This window comes from Dendropsophus ebraccatus, chromosome 2 (assembly GCF_027789765.1).
Source record: "Dendropsophus ebraccatus isolate aDenEbr1 chromosome 2, aDenEbr1.pat, whole genome shotgun sequence".
Lineage (NCBI taxonomy): Eukaryota > Metazoa > Chordata > Amphibia > Anura > Hylidae > Dendropsophus > Dendropsophus ebraccatus.
Genome location: NC_091455.1, coordinates 36,594,476 through 36,616,985, shown reverse-complemented (window position 1 = coordinate 36,616,985; position 22,510 = coordinate 36,594,476). Strand labels below are relative to the sequence as shown.

The 22,510-nt window shown below is 42.0% G+C and overlaps 1 protein-coding gene across 1 annotated transcript in view; it reads right to left on the bottom strand.

Moving 5' to 3' along the window:
* STK3 (serine/threonine kinase 3) overlaps positions 1–22,510 on the bottom strand; it is a 178,051-nt gene that overhangs the window by 93,437 nt on the left and 62,104 nt on the right. The window contains exons 7-8 of the mRNA XM_069957356.1: positions 9,936–10,073; positions 684–809 (exon numbers count right to left, since the gene is read on the bottom strand). Coding sequence (XP_069813457.1) covers positions 684–809; positions 9,936–10,073 — 264 coding nt within the window. The remainder of the gene's footprint in view (positions 1–683; positions 810–9,935; positions 10,074–22,510) is intronic.

Genomic DNA, 22,510 nt, shown 5'->3' with positions numbered 1-22,510 from the left:
AGTCAGCACTGACCTCTGAAGACCAGCTTTCATACAGCTCCTGCTGTGTAATCCTTTGTTCTCTGCTGCCAACTTATCTCCCCCCTCCGCTCTCCAAAGGTTACACAGGGCTCAACTGATGTAAACTAGTCATTTCCTGATAATGAGCAGTGAAGGCGAGGGAGGAGGGGGGACCTGGGAAAAGTCTTTTTAAAGATAATGGCATAATTGCCTAATAAACCAAATTACAAAGTTTCTTAAAATCGCCTGGACTGTGCAAAAAAAAAAAAATGAAACGACAGTGACACTTTAACTTTTGCTAATTATATTATCAGCTCTGCAGCTTACCAGGAGACAATGCTCTGTTATGTGACATTCCAGTCAGTATAATGTCATTGTGTTTTGGTTTTGGTACTGTGTGACAGGAGAGCTAACCATACAATGCGAGCATCTTGAGGATTCTCTGTTACTGCATGTGGACATGCAGCAGATGTACACATGCACAGTAAACGGAGACACCTAGTTGCCTTATGTAGATTGTTAATTTAAACAGTTAAAAAAAAGCATTTATATTGCAAAACTGAAGGATCACAGTCCCTGTTGATTTCTTTAAAAAATAAAAAAAACTCCTATACGACAGTGCCTTTTAATTAAAAAATTAATACATGTAATCCGCACTAATATTATGAAATAAAATAGCTTACAGAATTTTCATCCTCTTCTTCCAGTTCTCTCTGCTGCTCTTCATGTCTTTTGGCCTTGATGTCCATGGCTTCTGTGATGAGGTCTCGGAGAATGGACACTGGTTTAGCATTTTTGATAAAGGTGTGCTGTAGAGAAAGTAGAGACAATCGCTATTACAATATCAGATATACACAACCAGTGTCTTTATCGAGCGTAGATTAAAATAACTGCAAAACAATAAACACACCCAGACAAATTACATCAAAATAATAAAAAAAATATCTATTCCGTCTCACCCCATTCAGTGATTGGCTGAGAAGGCTGTCCCTACTCAAATGGGTCAGTTACATAAGAAGAAGCAGGGATTGCCATAAAGGCAGGGATGTGGAAACTTTGTTTTTCTAGCTGTTAAAAAAAACTACCAAGTCCCATCATGCCTGGACAACCAAAGCTTAGCTTATGATGGAAAATGTAGTGTTGCAACAGCTGCAGGGCCAAAAGCTCCCCATCCATACCACAGGGGGAGCTCCAGGACACCCAGGCAGGTAAGTATGTAAGGTTTTTTTTCATAGCTGCCCCAGCTTTTGGGGCTACCTGGATAATCCCTTTAAACGATCATCCTAAGGTGGTAGAATTGGTGGTTATTAAGGGGTTAAATAGCGAGAAAGCCAAGCACTCAGCAACATCACAAGATCCTCTTTGGCACTTTCTCAAATCATGCTGGGATAACACGGATCATCAGGTTCTGCACAAACTTGTACAGCCCATGCCAACACGGGTGCAAGCTGTCATCTACTGCACCGGGGGGAGGGGGGCAAACCAGATACTAAGGAATCCTGAAATGCAGCTAAATATGTCAGAGAGTGGCTCAAATTATTATACTGACAATTTATGTGTTATTGGGAAAACTTGAGAATGCAAAATAAAAGTTGTGTGTGTGCGTGTAACACTATATGTATTTTATATCCACATACATATATACATAGACATACAGAGCGCCCTTGTTATGTTATCCACACGTATATTATACCGACTGAGAAATGCAAATAGGAGGCAGCATGAAGGTAATGTTTATTTCCCCAACATTGTGTTCCATGACTGTAAGCACGGAGAATCCGTAACCTGAGCCGTACAGCAGGGCAAAAATGATAATATCTTCAGTAAACAAGGAAAGGGCTTAATCTGAGTCATTTCCAAAATATCTTTAAACCAAATTAAAATGCAATTAGCCAGTTTTAGATGCGATGTGGTCATGCACATGTGTAACCCTACACTGTATACTTACAGCAGGCAGGAACGTACATTAACTGTAAACCTACAGCTCCCGCTGGTATTAGGGTTTGACCACTTCAAAGGACCCCACAGTGTGCCAAAGGAGCCTGCACTCTACGCCTTCATGAACGGAGCGGCTGTGCGCAGCTCGGGATGGGTTAGCCGGCTTACCGGTGAAAGTAGCAATAAAAAAAAAAAAAATAAATCTATGCCTTGCATCAGATACATTACACACTTAAAATATTTGTGAAGGCTGCGAAGAACGTCCGTCATTACCCATTTCCTGCTGCTCTTTGATCAGTTGAGTGAAGCGGGATATTTGGGGAGAAAAAAATAATAATAATAATAAATCTACGTGCTGAACTCCTGGTAGTATTGTTATGAAATGCTATTAAAAACGGATAAATGAAATAAAAATAGAAATTGGAACCAGATCAGTGACTTAATATTAATGTTGCGTGAATGTTCAAGGGTCAAATTTGGGAAAATTCTTAGAGAAGAAGGTTTGAGAAGCTACAGTAAGACCTGAGATGTTTCATTTGGTCAGAGATATCTCCTAGAGCAACATGTCAGAATATGCAAAGCAAAACCTGAACAAACTCTGCAATACAAAAGGCCCCTAAAACCAAAAATGTTGGCAAACATAGGGGGGGGGGGGCTCCCAAGACATTGGAGTTTAATAGAATTCCAATGTAGCAGAACATAATCATCTGAACAGAACTTTGCTTTGTCTAAATTTTTAGCCAGGTAGCTGGACGACAGATCTTTCCTGAACGTATGTTCCCGGAATGCTCCAGTCGCCCAGTGTTACTGATCATATGTGGCCAATTTAAGAACAAGTGTAAGGACCAATTTGAACAAAAATGTGCAATGGCTACACTGGTAACATGCTTGATCTAAAAGGGAACCTGTCAGCCGTGATGCCGTGATGAAGCCCGCCAAACAATTGAGTTCGGATAAACCTGAGCATGCTTGAGACTCGCTCAACTCTATTCTTCAACCATTAACCTACTTCTATCCAAGGCTTCTCAATGTTTTCTACTCTGGTCTTATAACACAACACATGGTTATGCTGGGGTGTCACCAATGGGTACATACTACTACACAGCGCCAAATGCTGCCATACAGCACAGATACTACTCCCAGCAGCGCCAACTAAATACCACTGTATAGATCACTAAATACTAACTTAGTAAACTAATTGTACAACGCAGCAGCTCAACGAGCCTTGTCCACCAGTGGGAAACAAGTGCAGCATGAAAGGATACATTTTACAGAGAATAGAATGTATAATGAAATATAATAATAATGCATACTAAAAAGTGGTGATTTTTTTTTTTTTTTTTTTTTTTAATTTGGCTCTGACAGCAAAGTTTTCCAATTTTACTACTTAGAGAGGACCTGTAAAGCTCTTTAATGCTCAGTGTTTTTTCTTCATTCTAAAATCTTTCCTGCTGCCAATGGCAATTATGCTTGGGCTCGATGCATGAGACATTCCACCGGTTTCATGGCTGGCACTTTCTCACTGCTTTGGGCTCTTTCAAATATCATTTTTCTACTTTAGAGTTTTAGAATTATTGTGGCTCAGATCTTCCTTGAAGGGATCCACATCAAGTGATCCAGCTATAGTACCACAGCTTCATGGGAAAAGGTATGTAAATTATCTCTCTTCAAAGAGGAAGGAACACACAACCTCTCTAGTGCCACCTACTGGAGGTGTCAGTCGGTGTCAGTGAATGTTCTCCAGCCTGTGCTGCAAGTGTATGATGGGGACTATAGTTGTATAACAGACGCAGAACCACAGGTTGGGGAACACTGCCCTGCAAATTTTCAACATTATATTTGCTTATACTGCAAATTTAATTAAAGGGAAGTCCTGCACAAACCCATAAGTCAATGTCCAGGATAAGAAACACAGCTACTTTCTTGCAAAAACAGCCCTTTATCTCAGTTTGGGTGAGGAGTTTATCAGCTCAGTGCCATTGAAATGAATAGAACTGAATTGTTATACCACACATAACCTGAGGACAGGGGTGGCGCGGTTTTTGCAAGAAAGTAGCTGTGCTTTTTCTAATCCTGAATAACCCCTTTAAAAATACATTGACTCATGGCTCAGCTACTTCCAATAGATGGCACTATAGACACAGTTTTCTTGCTCCTGAAAGAGAGCAAAGGTTAAAATTAAGAGACAAAAATCAGACTGTGACCGTCCTTCTGCACTTTGTGCAAGAGAGCTATAAAGGTACAGTTTTAGATCGGAATAGAGATATTGGATTCACAAAAGTATTCTTGTATTTAAGACTGGCTAACAATTCACATCTCCGTCTGCCTTTAAGCGAGCGTCCCTAGATCTTGTCTTTCTATTGGGAATTTCCATATAGGAAACACAAGGCTTGCAATAATGGTAGATGTTGCCCTTCGCCTGGGAGTGCAGCGCATTCCACGCACTCTATGTCACTGACCTAGAATAAGTCACTCCGAGGGCCAAGCTCCAGGATCTGTTAATCATTTGGGCAATCAGTGAATACCAGCACTTAGAGAGCTGATATTTATTTCATTTGGAAAGCTTCCACCTTAAATCAGATATCTGAGTAACTAGCTCATAAAAGTTATTCAATACCAAAATAAGAAGTGTTATCTCCACCAAGATGAGCTGCGATATGCGGTAATTTACAGCATCATGAAAGAGCACATTTTCAGGGCTTCAACGTGCAAAAGGGAATTACAAAGGTTTCTGAGCTGCCGGTGAACTCTCGAGTCAGATCCGGTTAAGTTTTACTTGACTCTTTAAAAGGCGCTACTGGTTATTTTGGAGACTTTTTTTTTTTAAAGTTATGTTGAAGCCGTGGAATACGTTCTCGAAATTTACTAGATGTATGAGAACAAGACGGGGTCGGAATCAGTTTTGACAAGCTGTTCAAATTTTATTTGAAATATTTAATACTTTAAATTTTTACAAACCGAAAACCTAATTTTACACTGAAGAATGTTTTCCCGTGACACCAGCGCTATTTCCCACTGAAATATATTGGAGCTAATCCAGATTTAAAAAAAAAAAAAGTTTTCAATCTTGGACATGCTAATGACTTCCCTTCAATATAAAACCCTGACATTGCAAGAGGAAGTTGTTGTCAGACGCTACATGGAAAATAAAACATAATGAAGAAATATAAGATTCCAATATATTTACCAATAATAATATCATAGACATTACTGGAGTGCAAGAAATCTACAGTAAAATCCACCAAGAGATGTCTGGGATAAGACTCTGGACTTTCTCATTCCAGACTTCTCCAGGGAATCGGAATACTTGGAAAGCGGAATGACGGACAATTCATTAGATTTGGGTTTTAGCTAAATTTCCTGTAGAATCTATCAACTCTAATTATAAAGATTATACTTGTGGCTTAAAGAGAACCTATCACACTAAAAAAGGGGTCAGCATGTCATAAAGCAGGAGGAGCTGAGCACAGTGATACATAGTTTTGTTACTAAAGTCCTTGTGACTTATTTCTTTAAAAGCCTGTTCTTTCTGGGCTTGGTAGTCAAGTGGGCAGTCCTACTCAGTGACTGACAGGCTGCCATGCTTAAAGCGACTCTGTACCCACAATCTGTCCCCCCCAAACCACTTGTACCTTGGGATAGCTGCATTTAATACAAGATCTGTCCTGGGGTCCGTTCGGCAGGGGATGCAGTTATTGTCCTAAAAACAACTTTTAATCCGGCAGCACTGTGTCTAACGCCCAGGCTTACATTTGTATATGCATTAGGCTGGCACAACCTTTCCATCCTTCCTCCCCGCCCTCCTCATCATTAGGAATAATCCAGGAACATTTACAGCTGTTTAAGCTTTGCACAGGTGTCTTAACGATCCAGCCCATGTTCATTATACACACAGGTGCGGAATAGGAAGCAATCTGCCTGGAGCATTCCTAATGATGAGGAGGGTGGGGAGGAAGGACAGAGAGGGTGTGCCAGCCTAATGCATATACAAATGTAAGCCCCGGCCGTTAGACACAGCGCTGCCGGATTAAAGGTTGTATTTATGACAATAACTGCATCCCCTGCCGAATGGATCCCAGGACAGATCTTGGATTAAAAGCAGCTATCTGAAGGTACAAGTAGTGTGGTGGGGACAGATTGTGGGTATAGAGTCGCTTTAAAGGGCTATTCCGGAGGAGAAAAAGAAAAAAAAGTTTTCAAATAGTCCAATCAACCATTTTGGGAGCTGACGGGGTTGTGCAATCCTGTTCCTCTCCGGTCCTCTCTCTTGCTACCACTCTCCATGGGGGAATAAAGCATTGTAATGCCATCTGCCAGGCTGTCTGGTCTGTTCCGGGTTCCGGAGGCGTGCTTGGCTTCTTGTATCACTGCAGCACAATCGCTGTGCATTCTGGGACCCGGAAGCTTCATCCCAAATATGGCGCCTCTACTCGACCAAGTGCTGCCGGCTATGGGGATGTACAGGAGGAAGGGACACAGAGGGTTGAGTCAAATTCAAACGTCTGATCTGAGGTCTGATGGTACAAAGAGATAAGAGTCTCTACTACTCTGTCTCCTTATTGGCTGATTTGCTATGGAGGGTAATGTTGCTCCACGCGCTCAGAATCTGCGGAGCAAAGCTCTACCACCAGCCCAGTATGTAGCTGTCCCTATGGGGTTCACTTACTTACTTTACTGTAGTAATATTCAGGCATATATGCCACTGCTTCTATCTACCTGCAGCATTGGAAAAAGCTTTTTAGCTGGTGTAAAGCTTCTCCTCAAAATCCACTGAACCCCAATATTCCACAGATATTGGACTTTTTGCAAGAAGGATCAAGGGTCAGTTCTCCAGGTGGTGCAGTCACAGAACAGAATTACTGGCAAGTCATAATTCTAACTTTTTAAACAAACTGGTGTCAGAAAGTTATACCGATTTGTAAATTACTTCTATTTTAAAAAAAAATCACCCAGTCTTCCAGTACTTATCAGCTGCTGTATGTCCTATAGGAAGTAATGTTCAGAGTAAACTTTCCAAAGCAGTAGCAAATTACCATAGAAAACCTCTCCTGCTCTGGACAATTCCTCTCATGAGGTGGCAGCAGAGAGCACTGTGTCAAAGTGGAAAGAATATTACACTTCCTGTATGTCATACAGCAGCTGAAAAGTACTGGAAGACTAGAGATTTTTTAAATAGAATTTACATAACTGTAAAACTGTCTGATACCAGTTGGTTTAGAAACTTTTTTCTCTCTCGAGTACCCCTTTAATTGCCACAGATCTCAGATTGGACTTAAAAGTATGGGGCAATGTAGACTATGTAGGTATACCATTTGGTATAGTTTATTTTTTGGGGGGTATTTTTTGCAACAGGACAGTGGGATATATCACAACCTTCATACGAGCTATATGTCAGGGTCTGCTCTCAGTGTACACATCAAATAAAGCCATAGCCTGATGTGAATGCAGGCTGATACAAATGCAGAGTGTTTGGGTCCAGAGAACAGTTTCACAGCTCCACGCAACACAGTAACTATAAGAAATTAAAAGAGGATTTCTCTTTGCTTCTTATAAACAATAAACCTGCTGTACTCCACATATCAATATGATATCAACTGTGCCAATAAACTGCACAAATACCCAATGCATAGTTCCAGCAAGCCATAACCATATAGTAGATAGTAGTGATCTACTTTATTACTCCATAAAATGCACAAAACACTTATAAAGTCCACAACGCTGAGAAACCAACATTAGAGTTACAATCCAGTGTAAAGAACAGGTCGTAAAATCATATAAACAAACAACCATCATCAACGGAGAGGTGATGGAGGTGGCGGGGTGTTGTAAAGGGATTCTGACATGGAGATAGTTGGCATTTAGACAGAACTTCATTATGGCAACTGGAAAAAACCAAAAATATAGGTGTACATGAGTATACAGAGGCCTCCCAGTTTGTTTCTTGTTGTTATTATAATGGTGTGTGGGGTTCAAGTAATGTTAACCCTTTAAGGACGTGGCCCATTTTAGTTTTTACGTTTTCGGTTTTTCCTCCTTGTGCTTAAAAGGTCATAGCACTTGCATTTTTCCACCTAGAGACCCACATGAGCCCTTATTTTTTGCGTCACTAATTGTACTTTGCAATTACAGGCTGAATTTTTGCATTTGGTACACTGTGAAACCAGAAAAAAATTCAAAGTGTGGTGAAATTGAAAAAAAAAAACGCATTTCTTTTATTTTGGGGAAATGTGTTTTTACGCCATTCGCCCTGGGGTAAAACTGACTTGTTATGCATGTTCCTCAAGTTGTTACGATTAAAACGATATATAACATGTATAACTTATATTGTATCTGATGGCCTGTAAAAAATTCAAACCGTTGTTAACCAATATACGTTCCTTAAAATCGCTCCATTCCCAGGCTTATAGCGCTTTTATCCTTTGGTCTATGGGGCTGTGCGAGGTGTCATTTTTTGCGCCATGATGTGATCTTTCTATCGGTACCTTGATTGCCCATATACGTCTTTTTGATCGCTTTTTATTAAATTTTTTCTGGATTTGATGCGACCAAAAATGCGCAATTTTGCACTTTGGGATTTTTTTGCGCTGACGCCGTTTACCGTACGAGATAAGGAATGTGATTAATTAATAGTTCGGGCGATTACGCACGCGGCGATACCAAACATGTTTATTTATTTATTTACTTTTATTTAAAACCTGGGAAAAGGGGGGTGATTCAGACTTTTATTAGGGGAGGGGGCTTTTTACTATTAACAACACTTTTTTTTTTTTTTTTACACATATACTGGAAGCCCCCCTGGGGGACTTCTAGTATATACACTTGGATCTCTCATTGAGATCTCTGCAGCATAGATATGCTGCAGAGATCCATGAGATCGGCACTCGTTTGCTTTCGGCTGCTGCAGCCGAAAACGAACGAGTGCCGAGCCGAGGACGGCGCCATCTTGGACGCGTCCCCGGCCGGCATCAGTAACAGAGATCGCTCCTCCGGGACAAGGTCCCGGAGGAGCGATCTCCCCCACTAGACCCCAGGGAAACGTTGCCTCCGGTAATCGGAGGCAGCTGTCAACTTTGACAGCTGCCTCCGATTAGCTAATTAGCGGGCACGGCGATCAGACCGTGCCCGCTAATAGCAGCGGTCCCGGGCTACTCGCGGCACCCGGGATCGCGGCCCCGCTTTGAAGTGCAAGTGCGGACATATGACGTACCGGTACGTCATATGTCCTTAAGAGGTTAAAGGAGAAGTCTGGTTAAAATTGTTATTAAAGAATTGTATTGCCCCCCAACAGTTATACAAATCCCCAATATACACTTATTACGGGAAATGCTTATATAGTGCTTTTTTTCTCTGCACTTACTACTGCATCAAGGCTTCACTTCCTGGATAACATGGTGATGTCACTTCCCGGATAACATGGTGATGTCACTTCCTGGATAACATGGTGATGTCACTTCCTGGATAACATGGTGATGTCACTTCCTGGATAACATGGTGATGTCACGCCCCGACTCCCAGAGCTGTGCGGGCTGTGGCTGCTGTAGAGAATGATGGCAGGGGGACACTGAGGGACACAGGGCACTGGAGGGACACTGAGCATCCCTCTGCCATCATCCTTTCCAGCAGCCACAGCCCGCACAGCTCTGAGAGTCGGGGCGTGACATCACCATGTTATCCAGGAAGTGACATCACCATGTTATCCAGGAAGTGACCTCACCATATTATCCAGACAGTGAAGCCTTGATGCAGTAGTAAGTGCAGGGAAAAAGCACTTTATAAGCATTTCCCGTAATAAGTGTATATTGGTGATTTGTATAACTGTTGGGGGGCAATACAATACTTTAATAAAAAAATTTCGCCGGACTTCTTAAAAAAAAAAAAAAAAAAAAAAAAAAAAAAAAACAACTGAGATGACATTTGTAATACATTTGTAATAATAAATAGCATTCAGAAGAGATGAATAACACAGGAGCAGTGGGAATATGGACGACTGTCAGTACCTGTAGAAGCTGTGTAGCAGTCGCTCTTTGCTCGGGATTTTTCACCAGACATTTCTTCACAAAATCGGTAAATTCATCAGACCACAATTCTGGTTTCCTGAAGGTAGGTGGAGGATTTGTGGGAATCATGAATATAGCCTAAAATAAAAAATAAAATACGGTTAAAATCCACTGTAGTTTTGACACCAAAGACAACTAGAGTCAATGCGAAGGTTCACCTTAAATATCTTGTTACATGTAATCAGTGGGGTAAGGAGTCTGTGCCCTAAAACCGCTTAGAAACTGAAAGAACATAGGGGGCCCTGAGGAAGCTATGGTGGTGCCATGTCCCTTCAGCTTACTATGGTGGTGCCATGTCCCTTCAGCTTACTATGGTGGTGCCATGTACATAAAATAGCATACATAACTTTCTCAACCTAAAAATCTACTAATACAAGATGCCAGGTCTATTAAAGTGTAGCTGTCATTATAAGAGGAAAAAAATTATGTAAATTTGCTCAGAATCTAAATATTCAGTCCCCCAACTATTTGTAGACTTAGCCGGGAGAACTACGCAGTTATGCTCTTCAGTTCATGTGATCTCCATCTTGCCATATGTCATGATCGCCACAGACCAATGGATTACGTCTAAGGGCCTGTTCACACTGAGCAAATTCGGCAGAGCTCCGCCACGGAATCGCGCCTGCCTCAGTGTCAAACAATGTGTCTATGGGAGAGCTTGTGTACCTCTCCACTCAAAGAATTGACACTGAGGCAGGCAGGATTCTGAGGGGGAAAGCTCTGCCGCGGAATTCTGCCGAATTTTCTCAGTGTGAACAGGCTCTATTGCAAAGGCAAATCGCAGAAGGGTATCTAGAGATCAGTGTTTGACATGCCAAAAGTTTTTTATATGTATACTTCATGACCACACCGAGCTACATACTGGCACCATACTTTCCACCAACAAGCCAAAATATATCCCAAGCACACAGCGGGAAAGTGATGTGGCTCTACCTAGTAAATGAATCACATAACTAATTGTGAAGAACTCCTTCAAGTTTAAAGTGTCACTGTCTTTAAAATTTTTATTGCAGAAATCAATAGTACAGGCAATTTTATAAAACTTTGTAATTGGTTTTATTAGCCAAAAAATTTATTTTTATCATGAAAAAGCAGTTTGAAGCTCTCCCCCCTGTCTTCATGGTTTTCCAATGGAGAAAGTAAAAGCAGCAAAACAGGACAGCAAAGAGTTAATTTACATTCACATCGAGGGCTCTCTCTTCTGACAGGCACCATGGACCTCTCTGACCTCTAATTAGGGCTCTGAATAGCTCCCCCCCTGCTGAGCAATCCTTTGTTCTCAGCTCTCAGCTGCCGGCTAATCTCCCTCCTTCCCCCTCCCCCCCTCTTCATAGACCAGACAGATCCGACTGACGAAAAAACAGTCGAGATTTTCTGATTCAGAGCAGTGGATGACAGAAGAGGAGAGGATGAAGGGGACCTGGGAAAAGGCTTTTTACATGCAGATAATGGCAGATTTGGCTAATAAACCCAATTACAAAGTTTCTTAAAATCGCCTGGACTATTGATTTCTGCAAAAAAAAAAAAAAAAAAAATTAACGACAGTGACACTTTAAAGGCCCTATTACACCAACAGATCTGACAACAGATTATCTGCCAAAGATTTGAAAAGAGGAGAAATCCAGTCTTTACTTTATGACCTGTTCTTTATAGTCTGTTCCTGGGTTTGGCTTCAAATCTTTGGCAGATAATCTGTCGTTAGATCAGTTGGTGTAATAGGGCCTTAAGGGTATATTCACACGAACGGACTCGCAGCGAGATTCTCGCTGCGAGTCCGGCAGGTCCTGGCAGTTCCCACGCATTATGTAATTCTACCGCCCTTAACCCCTTCTGCTCCCGCCCGGCTCCCCCGCTGTAAGCATACATTACCTGTCCTCGCTGCATGGGTTCGGCGTCCTGCTCTCCCGTCCAGTCAATCAGTGTGTTGCCCAGCCGCAGCCACTGATTGGCCAGAAGGGAGAGCAGGACGCTGGACCCGTGCAGCGAGGACAGGTAATGTATGCTTACAGCGGGGGAGCCGGGCGGGAGCAGAAGGGGTTAAGGGCGGTAGAATTACATACTCGCTGCGAGTATATAGTGTGTGAGAACTGCCAGGACCTGCCGGACTCGCAGCAAGAATCTCGCTGCGAGTCCGTTCGTGTGAATATACCCTTAGAGTAGCAAACAAAAAGCACAAAAAAGACAAAGACAAATTTTTAACTAAAAAGACTTATTATACAAGGACCTATATTTCTATTTTTGAATAAATCAATTGCACATCAAAGCCCTTCACTGTATAGGGGAAAAAAATGGAAAAAAAAGCTGTGAAAATTTGGTCAATGTGCAATAACACCACGTAGAGGATTTTTATGGCCTGGCAGCTGACTACTAGAGATTCCCACAGTAATGCCAGCACTGCTGTCCTTGAAGGAAACTATCTTGGTGACCTTTAGTACCCTGGGCTGTATCTTAATCCTTTGATGATGTGAAATTAAATTTAATGGCTATTCAGTAGCAATCAAGGCCCAAAACTTTAACCTGCCTGAGCAGCTGCTATCTGCAGCCCCTGCCATCTCCCTCCTCATACGCAGCATTACCAGGAGTTGTAAATTATGCAGGTTGTCTACACTGCACAGCTCCGGGATGGAAGGTCCAGCACCTTCACCACCTTCCCCTCCAGAATCAATATACAGCAGCTCTCAAGCTTATCACAATCAATAGCTGTATCAACGATTAGCCATGGAAAGACAGTTTACTGACGACAGCTGCTGGAACTGCAAGTCATGTCACGCTAACTCTTCTCATGTCCTATGTTACTATAGGGGTTGTCTGGGTGTACAAAACCACTTTCCTTAACCCCTTAAGGACAGAGCCTGAAATGGCCTTAAGGACAGAGACAAATTTTATGAATTTGACCAGTGTCACTTTATTCATTAATAACTTCGGGATGCTTTTACCTATCCGGCTGATTCTGAGATTGTTTTCTCGTGACATATTGTACTTTACATTTCTGGTAAATTGGAGTCGATACTTATAACAAATCTTTATGAAAAACACCAAAATAACGTGAAAAATTGTGAAAAAATGCATTTTTCCAACTTTGAAACTTTTTTGCTTATACAGAAAATGGTTATACCACATAAATTATATATTAAATAGCATTAGCAACATGTCTACTTTATGTTGGCAGCATTTATTAAACTATCTTTTATCTTTTTTAGACAATAGAAAACTTAAAACATAAGCAGCAAATTTCCAAATTTTCAGCACCCCATTTCAGAAACTGCACCCCCCAAACTCTGCAAAAGCATATCCAGAAAGTGTATTAACCCTTTAGAGGAGTCATAGAAATAAAAGCTAAGTGTGTAAGAAATGTGAAAATTTTAATTTTCTGTGCAAAGATTTTATTGTAATCCAATATTTTTCATAATTATAAACCTATTACCAGAGAAATGCACACCAATAATTATTGCCCCGTTTCTGCAGTTTATAGAAATACCCCATATGTGGTCCTATTGCGCTATTTGACACAACCACAAGCCTCAGATACAAAGGAGCGCCTAGTGAATTTCAACGCCTCTGTTATACTTGGTCATTTTTGACTGTACCACTTCAGCTTGGCAGAGGCTCTGGGGTGCCAAAACCTAAACAACACCCCTAAAGGGACACCATTTAGAAAACTACACCCCTCAAGGAATGTAACAAGGGGTGCGGTGAGCATCTGGACCCCACAGGTGCTTCACAGATTTCCGAACAATATGGCGTGAAAAAAGAAAAATTTATTTTTTACACTAAAACGTTGTTCTAGCCTTCAATTTTTCATTTTCACAAAAGGGATAAAAGGAAAAAAAAAAAAAAAACATGTAGCGCAGTTTCTCCAGAGTACGGAAATACCCAACATGTGTACATAAAGTGCCAAGCGGGCGCAGCACGAGCCTCTAAAGGGAAGGAGCGCCAATTGGCTTTTGGAAGCTGGATTTCACTGGAATGGATTTCAAGGGCCATGTCGCATTTACAGAGCCCTCGTGCTGCCAAGACACTTGAAACCCCCCACAAGTGACCCCATTATGGAAACTACACCCCTCAAGGAATCTAACAAGGGGTGCAGTGAGGAAATGGACCCCACTGGTGACTGGCACTTATGTAGAACATGTGGTGTGAAAATAAAAAATACCTTTTTTTTTCATTTTTACGTCCCAAATGTGGCCGTCACCAGGGGGCCATATCCCCACTGCCCCCCTTGTTAGATTCCTTATGGGGTGTAGTTTCCAGATTGTGGGGGGTTTCTACTGTCCTGGCAGCACAGAGGCTTTGTAATTGCATCATGGCATCCTCTAATGGGAATGGCGGCCATACCTACTTAGCTGGGGAAAAGGGACAATTCTAATTTATTTGGGGGTATTAGGCCAATTATCAGTTTATAAGGCAAGGCAAAAAAAACCTCGTGAGGTAGACAACAGTAGCCTCATCACTGGGAAAAAATTCCTTCCCGACTCCATAATGGCGATCAGAATAATCCCCGAATCAACGTGACCCCTGAAATAGGAATAAGGGACAGAACTTAGAAAATGTAGAACTCCGATGACGTGTGGTACGCCTTGAAGCGATCCAGTATGCAGAGGCCGGGGTGATCAGGACAGGTGGCACACTGGAAAATGGTGTCCTTCCTTATCCCCCTGTTACGCCACACTCTGCACTTCTTCTGGGGTCTCCTGTTTTCCAGTGTGGGGGACGTCACCTGGAAAATGTTTTCCTGGTGCGATACGGGGTCCTTCATATCCAGAAGCGCTGGGTCCGCTCCATGGCTGCTAAATATTAAGGCTTTATTACTGCTTCTGATATTTTCGGATCGTGCCGCAAGCTACAGTAGCTCGGGCAGCGAGGGACCGGAAGAGGGGGTGCTGGTATAAAAGTTATCCCCGTACAGGTGGTAACCGTTATCCAGAAGTGGGAAGATCAGTTCCCGAACGATCTTCCCACTAACTCAGAGGATGGGAGGGGGGGGGGGTTGGGTATGCAGGATTCGGGTGTCCCTTCCTTCATACACTCTAAGGGTACGTGCACACTGCGGAATCGCAACAGATAACCCTTCACGCATTCCGCAGCTGGCACCCACCGGCGGACTGATGCAGGCGTGCGTCTCCGTCCGTGTCGTAGACGCCACGGGCGGATTCCGCTCTCCGACCAATGTGCTCATTCTTTGGATGGACGATGGAATCCGCCCATGCATGGAATGGAGTCTATGACATGGGTGGAGTCGCGCGCCTGCATCAGTCCGCTGGTGGGTGCCAGCTGCGGAATGCACAAAGGGTTATCCTTCACCATTCCGCAATGTGCACGTACCCTAAATCTGTAAGTGTACCCTGAGGTACTCTCACAGAGTTTGTAGAATTTCACGTATGTAGTGTTTTTTTAGGTTTTTTTTTTTACAGTAAGAAAAAATATCCCTACGCCAAAAAAGAAGCTGCTGATAAATGCCGCACTTATGTGCGGCACTTATCAGCAGACAGTGGCGGTAGGATATAGGGGGGAAAAACGCCCCTACACCAAAAAAGAAGGAGTTGCTGAACAGCGGCGCACTTACGTGCGATGCTGATCAGCACTCAGCAGCGTTAGGGCGAATAAAAAGAAAAAAAAAAAAAAAAATCTTTTTACCCCAAAGCAAATGATCAGTGTATAATTTACACTGATCAGCCGCTAGGGGCAGTAGAATGGAGCTGGCGGAGATGGCCGAAGATGGGGGCGACGGAAAAGCCAAAGATTCCCGACGAAGAACGAACCCGGAAGTGGCGGCGACGAGGAGAAGAGGACGCACGGGACCGCGAATCTTCGTTCCGGAGGCCAGGATCAGGTGAGTATGGTACACCTGCACCACACACACCTGTTCTGCACCCCTCAGCTACCTAGCCGAGGGGTGCAGAACCCGGCCGGACACTTTTTAACTGTTAGATCGCCGTGATGGGCCGGCTGGTACTGGCCGGCCTATCACGGCGATCGTGGGGGTGGCACTGGCGCCATCTTTGTTGTGGACACTTATGGCGATTGGTGCTGTCCCGGACAGCACCAATCGCCATTGCCAGTGGACTACGCAAATTTTGATCTTTGTGCTTTCGTTTTTCCCTCCGCCCCTTCTAAGAGCTCTAGCACTTTCAGTTTTCTATCTACAAGCCATGTAAGTGCTTGTTTTTTACAGGAATAGTTGTACTTTGTAATGGCGTCTTTCATTTTATCACAACATGTATGATGGAATTCCAAATATATTATTTATGAAGATATAAATAGGTAAAATCATAAAAAAGAATGCAATATGGTAACGTTTGGGGGGTCCCTGTGTCTACGTAATGCACTATATGGTAAAAGCGACATGATACTATTACTCTATAGGTCAGTCCGAACACAACCATATGCAGGTTACACAGATTCTCTAATGTATATATATATATATACATACATATATACATATATATATATACACACATATATATTTTTTTTTTTATTTTTTTTTATGAAATCCTTTTTTTGGGCAATTAATTATTAATAAAATGGGCCTGTTGTGACGTTTATAACAGTTTTATTTTTTAACCTATGGGGCTGTATGGGGTGTCATTTTTTCCGCCATGATCTCTAGTTTTTATTAATACCATATCTGTGAAGATCGGATGTGTTGATCAGTTTTAATTTTTTTTATATAAAATGTAACATCAAATCAGTAATCCGCGCACTTTTTTCCCTCTTTTCGTCTACGCCGTTCGCCATGACGCTTGTTATATTTTAATAGACCGGACAATTACGCACGCTACGGTATATATGTTTATTTATTTTTATATGTTTTATTTATATAAAATGGGAAAGGGGGGTAATTTAAACTTTTATTGGGGGAGGGGTTTGGGGGTAGTGTATAGGGTGTTTTCAACTTTTTTTTTTCTTACACATTTGAAGTCCCTTTGGGAGACTTACATTCATTAGTTTGAGCCTGCCTGTGCCTCTCTGCCACATTTAAAAGCCAATGCCAGGATGTTGGTATATAATTTGATCAAACCATATTGCCCCATGTACCACGTGCAGGTCCCCTGGTTCACATGAGTCCCTACGCTAACTCACCATTGTGTCAGTCAGCAATCGCTAACCCCGCAAAGCGAGAACAAACAGGGGAGGCCATAGAACGGCCCTGCAACCCCACAGTCACAGGACCAATCCCCAAGGGCCCCCCCAAACCCCAGCAGGCACCGCCGGCGGAGAAAGCTGTCACCAATAAAAACCAGAGTGAACAAGGTCTAAAACACTCACCACTGCTCCTGCAGGTAGAATAGGAAAAATAGGAGGTATTATTCATGTGTGCACAGGTGTCTCCTGCGGATTGCGTTCATGTGCAGCGCTCCTTTCTCTCTTTGTCCATATTTTAAGTTTCTCTCTTTTCTAGGTGTTTGCACTCCTCCTGGTAAGACCCACATGATCGCAATCAGCAGGAGACACCTGTGCACACATGACTAGTACCTCCTATTTTTCACATTCTACCTGCAGAAGAAATGGTGAGTGTTTTAGACCGTATTCACACTGGTGTTACTTGGTAACAGCTTTCTCCGCCGGCGGTGCCTGATGGGTTTTGGGGATGGGTCCTGTGACAGTGGGGTTGCAGGGCCGTTCTGTGGCCTCCCTTCCCTGTTTGTGCTCCCTTGCGGGGTTAGCGGCCGCTGACTGACATGGTGGTGAGTCAGCGTAGGGACTCATGTGAACCAGGGGACCTGCACGTGGTACATGGGGCAATATGGTTTGATCAAATTATATACCCACATCCTGGCGTTGGTTTTTAAATGTAGCCGAGAGGCATCAGTGTCAGCCATAGGTGTGAGGTGCAGCGCTCCTTTCTTTCCTTGTCCGTATTTTAGGTTTAGTATTCATAGCTCAGTGTCTCCATGATTACAGACTACAAACAGATACTCTGTAGTCTGTCCTCAAAACTGTTACCTACTTTTTGATTTAAAAAAAAAACACAATGTGTCCCAGCACAATGCACTTCACATAAAGACTACGACTGTCTCTGCTTCCTCACCACAGGCCGAGCTCAACACCTTCCTACATAAACATTCTGCAGCAGTAAACATTCTGCCCGATGAACTCGAGAAGCCCCATTGAGAAGTTTATCGCCTTATCTCATCTTCCTTCATAAAAAATAACTACTGCAAATATTTCTCTAGTCAGCACTTTGTTTGGATAAAGAGAAGAAACAGAAGCTTAGACATAAGAAAGAATTACAGGATAAAGTCTCCACGAAGAGCATTAAACATTATCTTATCTGGGGAAATGCTGGGATACAAGCACAGTAATGTTGACAGAGACAGGCTCATTCCTCATCTTTGCACACAGCTTAAAGGAGGGAAAGGAAAAAAAAAAAAAAAGTGTCCGACATCTGCAATCTCTTTACCCCGCTGGGAGACAAACTGCTTTGTTCCAATGAAAAGTTTGCTTTCCAATTATGTGACATAAAATGAAAACAAACTCCGGTGTTACAACGTGTACAATCTTGCATCTTTACTAGGAATCCAGAAGGCAATGTAGAGTAAAGTCAAATAACAATATTTTTGCACTCTTAAAGTTTAACGGGCATGAAATTACACAATAGATAAACTTTTTACTTAAAGGGCTTTCCCATCTACTAAAACTATCACTTCCTGGCCATCTCCAGCCTGTTTGCAGCCACTGGAAATAGTTGGAAAGCCAAAACTAGCAGAGCAGGGTATCTTGTGCAATTTGTGTAACTCCGACCGACACTAACAGGCTAGAGATGGCTAGGAAGTTAAATTTGAAACATTTTAAAAACGTTGTTACCCACCCTTAAAGAGAATGTACCATGCGGTACATTCGCTTTAACTCTTGCATATGAATAAGTCGACACCAGCGCGAAGAAGCCAATGCCGAAGCCTGGTTGTCGTGCATGGCCCCAATCTAATACTAAGCACAGGTCCTGCCTGGTCCCAGTGGGAGGAAACCCCTGCCTCTCTATAAAGTGTCTCTATTGATTCTATTGGGGAGGAGGTTTCTACCCACTGAGGGCAGGCCAGTGTTTCAGCCCATGCCAGTGGTCGGAAATAGACCAGCGCCATGTGCGGAAAACAGGCCGCATCACCGGCGTCCCTGCGCCAGCGCCGTTCTATTCATGTGCAACACAAAGCAAATGTACCTGATGGTACACTCGCTTTAAACATATTAATGTACAATTCATGATGGATGTTTTGATCAGTGGGGGTCCAGGTGCTGATCATTAAGAGAAAGTAGTATTCCCCTTCAACTCCAATCACAAAGGCTCAGCTTGGTGTAAAACAAATTACACACACACACACACACACACACACACACACACACACACACACTAGAGGAACAACCCAATTCAAAATTTTCATTTGCAGATGTTTTAGCAGGAAATTTGCCAGGGAAAAACACCCTTAGAACCATAATCGCAAATGACTAAACCCTCCCAAAACAAACCCGTTTAGTTGAATATTTCTTCAGCGAAGTCGCTTGGGAAACGTTATGATGATAGTAATCTTTAGGTTTACTAATGAACAGTGACTTTATTATGTAATCTCTTCACCGGCTTCGATAATTGTCAATCACTGCAATCAATCTCTGAGCTATAAATGTTATCAGTGGGAAGGACGGCACGAAGTGGTACCAAAGGAAATCCCACCTTTGGATTTTGCAGTTTGTACCAAGCATAAAAGAAGCAAAACTAATTCCTGGATCACTACGTTACATCTGAAGTGGTAATGTGTCTACTTAGGGAAATCGCCATGTAGGGCTCTTGTTAAAAAAAAAAAATACACATATATCTTGGTTTGACTGACAATCCCTAATCATGCTCCCCCTCCCACGACTATACAAAAAGAAGAATTCAGGTTTACTAGATAGATATAAATACATATCAAAACATAGACAAATTTTTCATTGCCCTAAGGCCACCGACGGCGGCGGGGAAACTCTTTGAATCGCTGCTGCACTGAAGTGACACAGCAATTCAAAGAGTTTTCCCACTGCCATCATGATACTGACACATGCCGGGTGGGGAACTAATCTATTACATTCCTTCCCCGTTCATAAGGTCCGCAAATATGCGGAGATGTGAATACCCCAAAGAGTTTATCTGTGGGTCACAAACAACCATAGACCATCCAAAGTACAGAGGGCACAGAAGTCCATGTATTGCAATCCAGATTTTATAACTACATGTTCTTTTTTGCCGTCCAAGCTCCAGGCAAATGCACGGCCACATGCACTGGTCCATAGAATACAATGGGTACAATGGTGTCAACTATTGGGTAGAGTATGCAGATCACATTCTACCCTGTGTGCAAGAGGTCTAAAAGTATGAACAGTGCTACTTGGAGAACTGTTACTGGACGTTGGGAAAAGGTTCAAGTGCAGAATGATTTTTCCTTAAATAATGGATCAGTAAATATTTTAAAACATATTTATTGGTGTATAAACGTGACAGGCAGCTCTTTGTATCGAGCCATAAAAGCACCACATTGCCACACACTTAACCTTACACTAGTAGCTCTTTTTTACAATGGCAACCAGTAGTTTAACAACCATTAACTGCATACTGTAAATGTGTCTTTTTTTATTAAAAAAAGTTCAAAGGTTTTATTATTTTATGTGACAAGTGACGCAATTAAAGGCTGTAAAGTCATCTGCTCATAGACACATAATAAAGACAACACAACTCATGTTATGGAAACACGCTCTTATGTATGTGGGAGGATGGATTACTATTTAAACATTATGGTGTGATATAGTTAGATAGCACATGAGCCATCGATTAGCAGGAGGCACATGAAGGCGGCCGGGTCATTTTCCAATATCGGGACTTTCTCTGCAGAAGCTTACACAACGCAAAAGCAAGGATTACGGTAATAGGGGAACGACTTGGCCGGTCATTAGATTAAACTTCCTACTGGTTTCCAGATGTCTGGCTGCAAATGACAGTATCCACTAGAACAGGGATGGGGAACCTTCAGCCCAGTTGCAAAACTACAATTCCCATCATGCCTGGACAGCTAAAGCTGTGAATTGTAGTTCTGCAAAAGCTGAAGGGCTGAAGGTTCTCTATCCCTGCACTAGAATAAGCAATGTTGCTATAAAAAAAAGGCTGCCTACTGAGGGCCACATGTTTCCATTGCTTGTATGGTTGCACATGCATTCACAAATTTCTGCAACAAAACCAGTTCAGGAAGGAGTCTTTTCTCCAGCATGCCCATCAATTTCTGAAAATCTCATTTGGATGAATGGGATAGCTGCAAAAATATGTCTTCAAATACCCTGTGTGCGAGTTCACCCTAAGGCCTCACTCTTCCCCATGAGTTTCAAATGCATAAAGGAGGACCTGTCAACACCCTGTAAAATGATCACATGATGATCTTGCAAAAGCTCTCTTATTGGAACAGTTATAGAAACATTCATAAATGCCCAGTTAACACTAGGTGACCAAGACGACCCAGTTGTAAATTTATTCATTAAAGGGATAAAGGGAAACTTTTTTAGTTAATACACTATTTTTCATGTTTTCATTGACTGGCGGCAGTAAGGAACAAGACGGCTCCACCAGTGGCAGAAACTGCAAGGTCTCGGCACAGTTCAATATTACTAACTGTTCTGGGCTCAGTTGAGCATTCATGACATCATCATCCACTTTTGGGCCCAATCAGTTTAAATGCACAAGTATTACAGTAGTAGCTTTGCATAGCCACAAGTACAAGACCAAGTAGAAGACCACTGTCCTGTGGTTTAATTTAGTTCCTATTATTGTATTTCATCCATAAGGGGACCTGCTGAAAACTACTTTAATTCCCATGGATAAAACCAGACAGAACTATTTATAATGTCAACTGATCTACTACAAACAAAAAATATATATATAACAAAAATATAAATAAAAAAATATAATCTATCAAAAGCACAAATCCTGTCTCATCTTTAGTATCAAAATGGAAAAACAAATTTCCTAAGTTGAAATAGTTTCTTGCAAAGGAAATCACTTAGCAGTTCAGATAAAAAAATAAGCACAAACTGTATGAAAAAAAAAAATTAAAAAAGAAAAAAAAAAAGATAAAAGGAAAATCTAGGTATGACGCATGCTGCGTGTTCATATCTTTAGTTTCTATTTATCAAACTCAAAAATCTTTCCAACTTTCTCCTTTCCTGTAGGAGACCAAAACTATGTCATGTTCTGTTTGTTTTACAATTATACTAATTCAATGCAGGTCACTTGGTTTTCACGGTGTCCATATGACATTTACCAAAGTAAACACCGGCCAATTAGTTATATAGAAGTATAAAAAATAAAAAATAGAAAGAAAACGGAGCTTGCCTTTGGCTAGGTCACACAGTGGCCAGCGATCATCCCCGACTAGACGAGCCAATATAATCAAGGCTGTAATCAATTTATACTTAAAATTTCGCTGCTTCTTCTAAACATTTACACAAGCTACTTACTCTAAGGGCCCGGAACATATGAGACGCTATAATCTTGGTTAAGTATA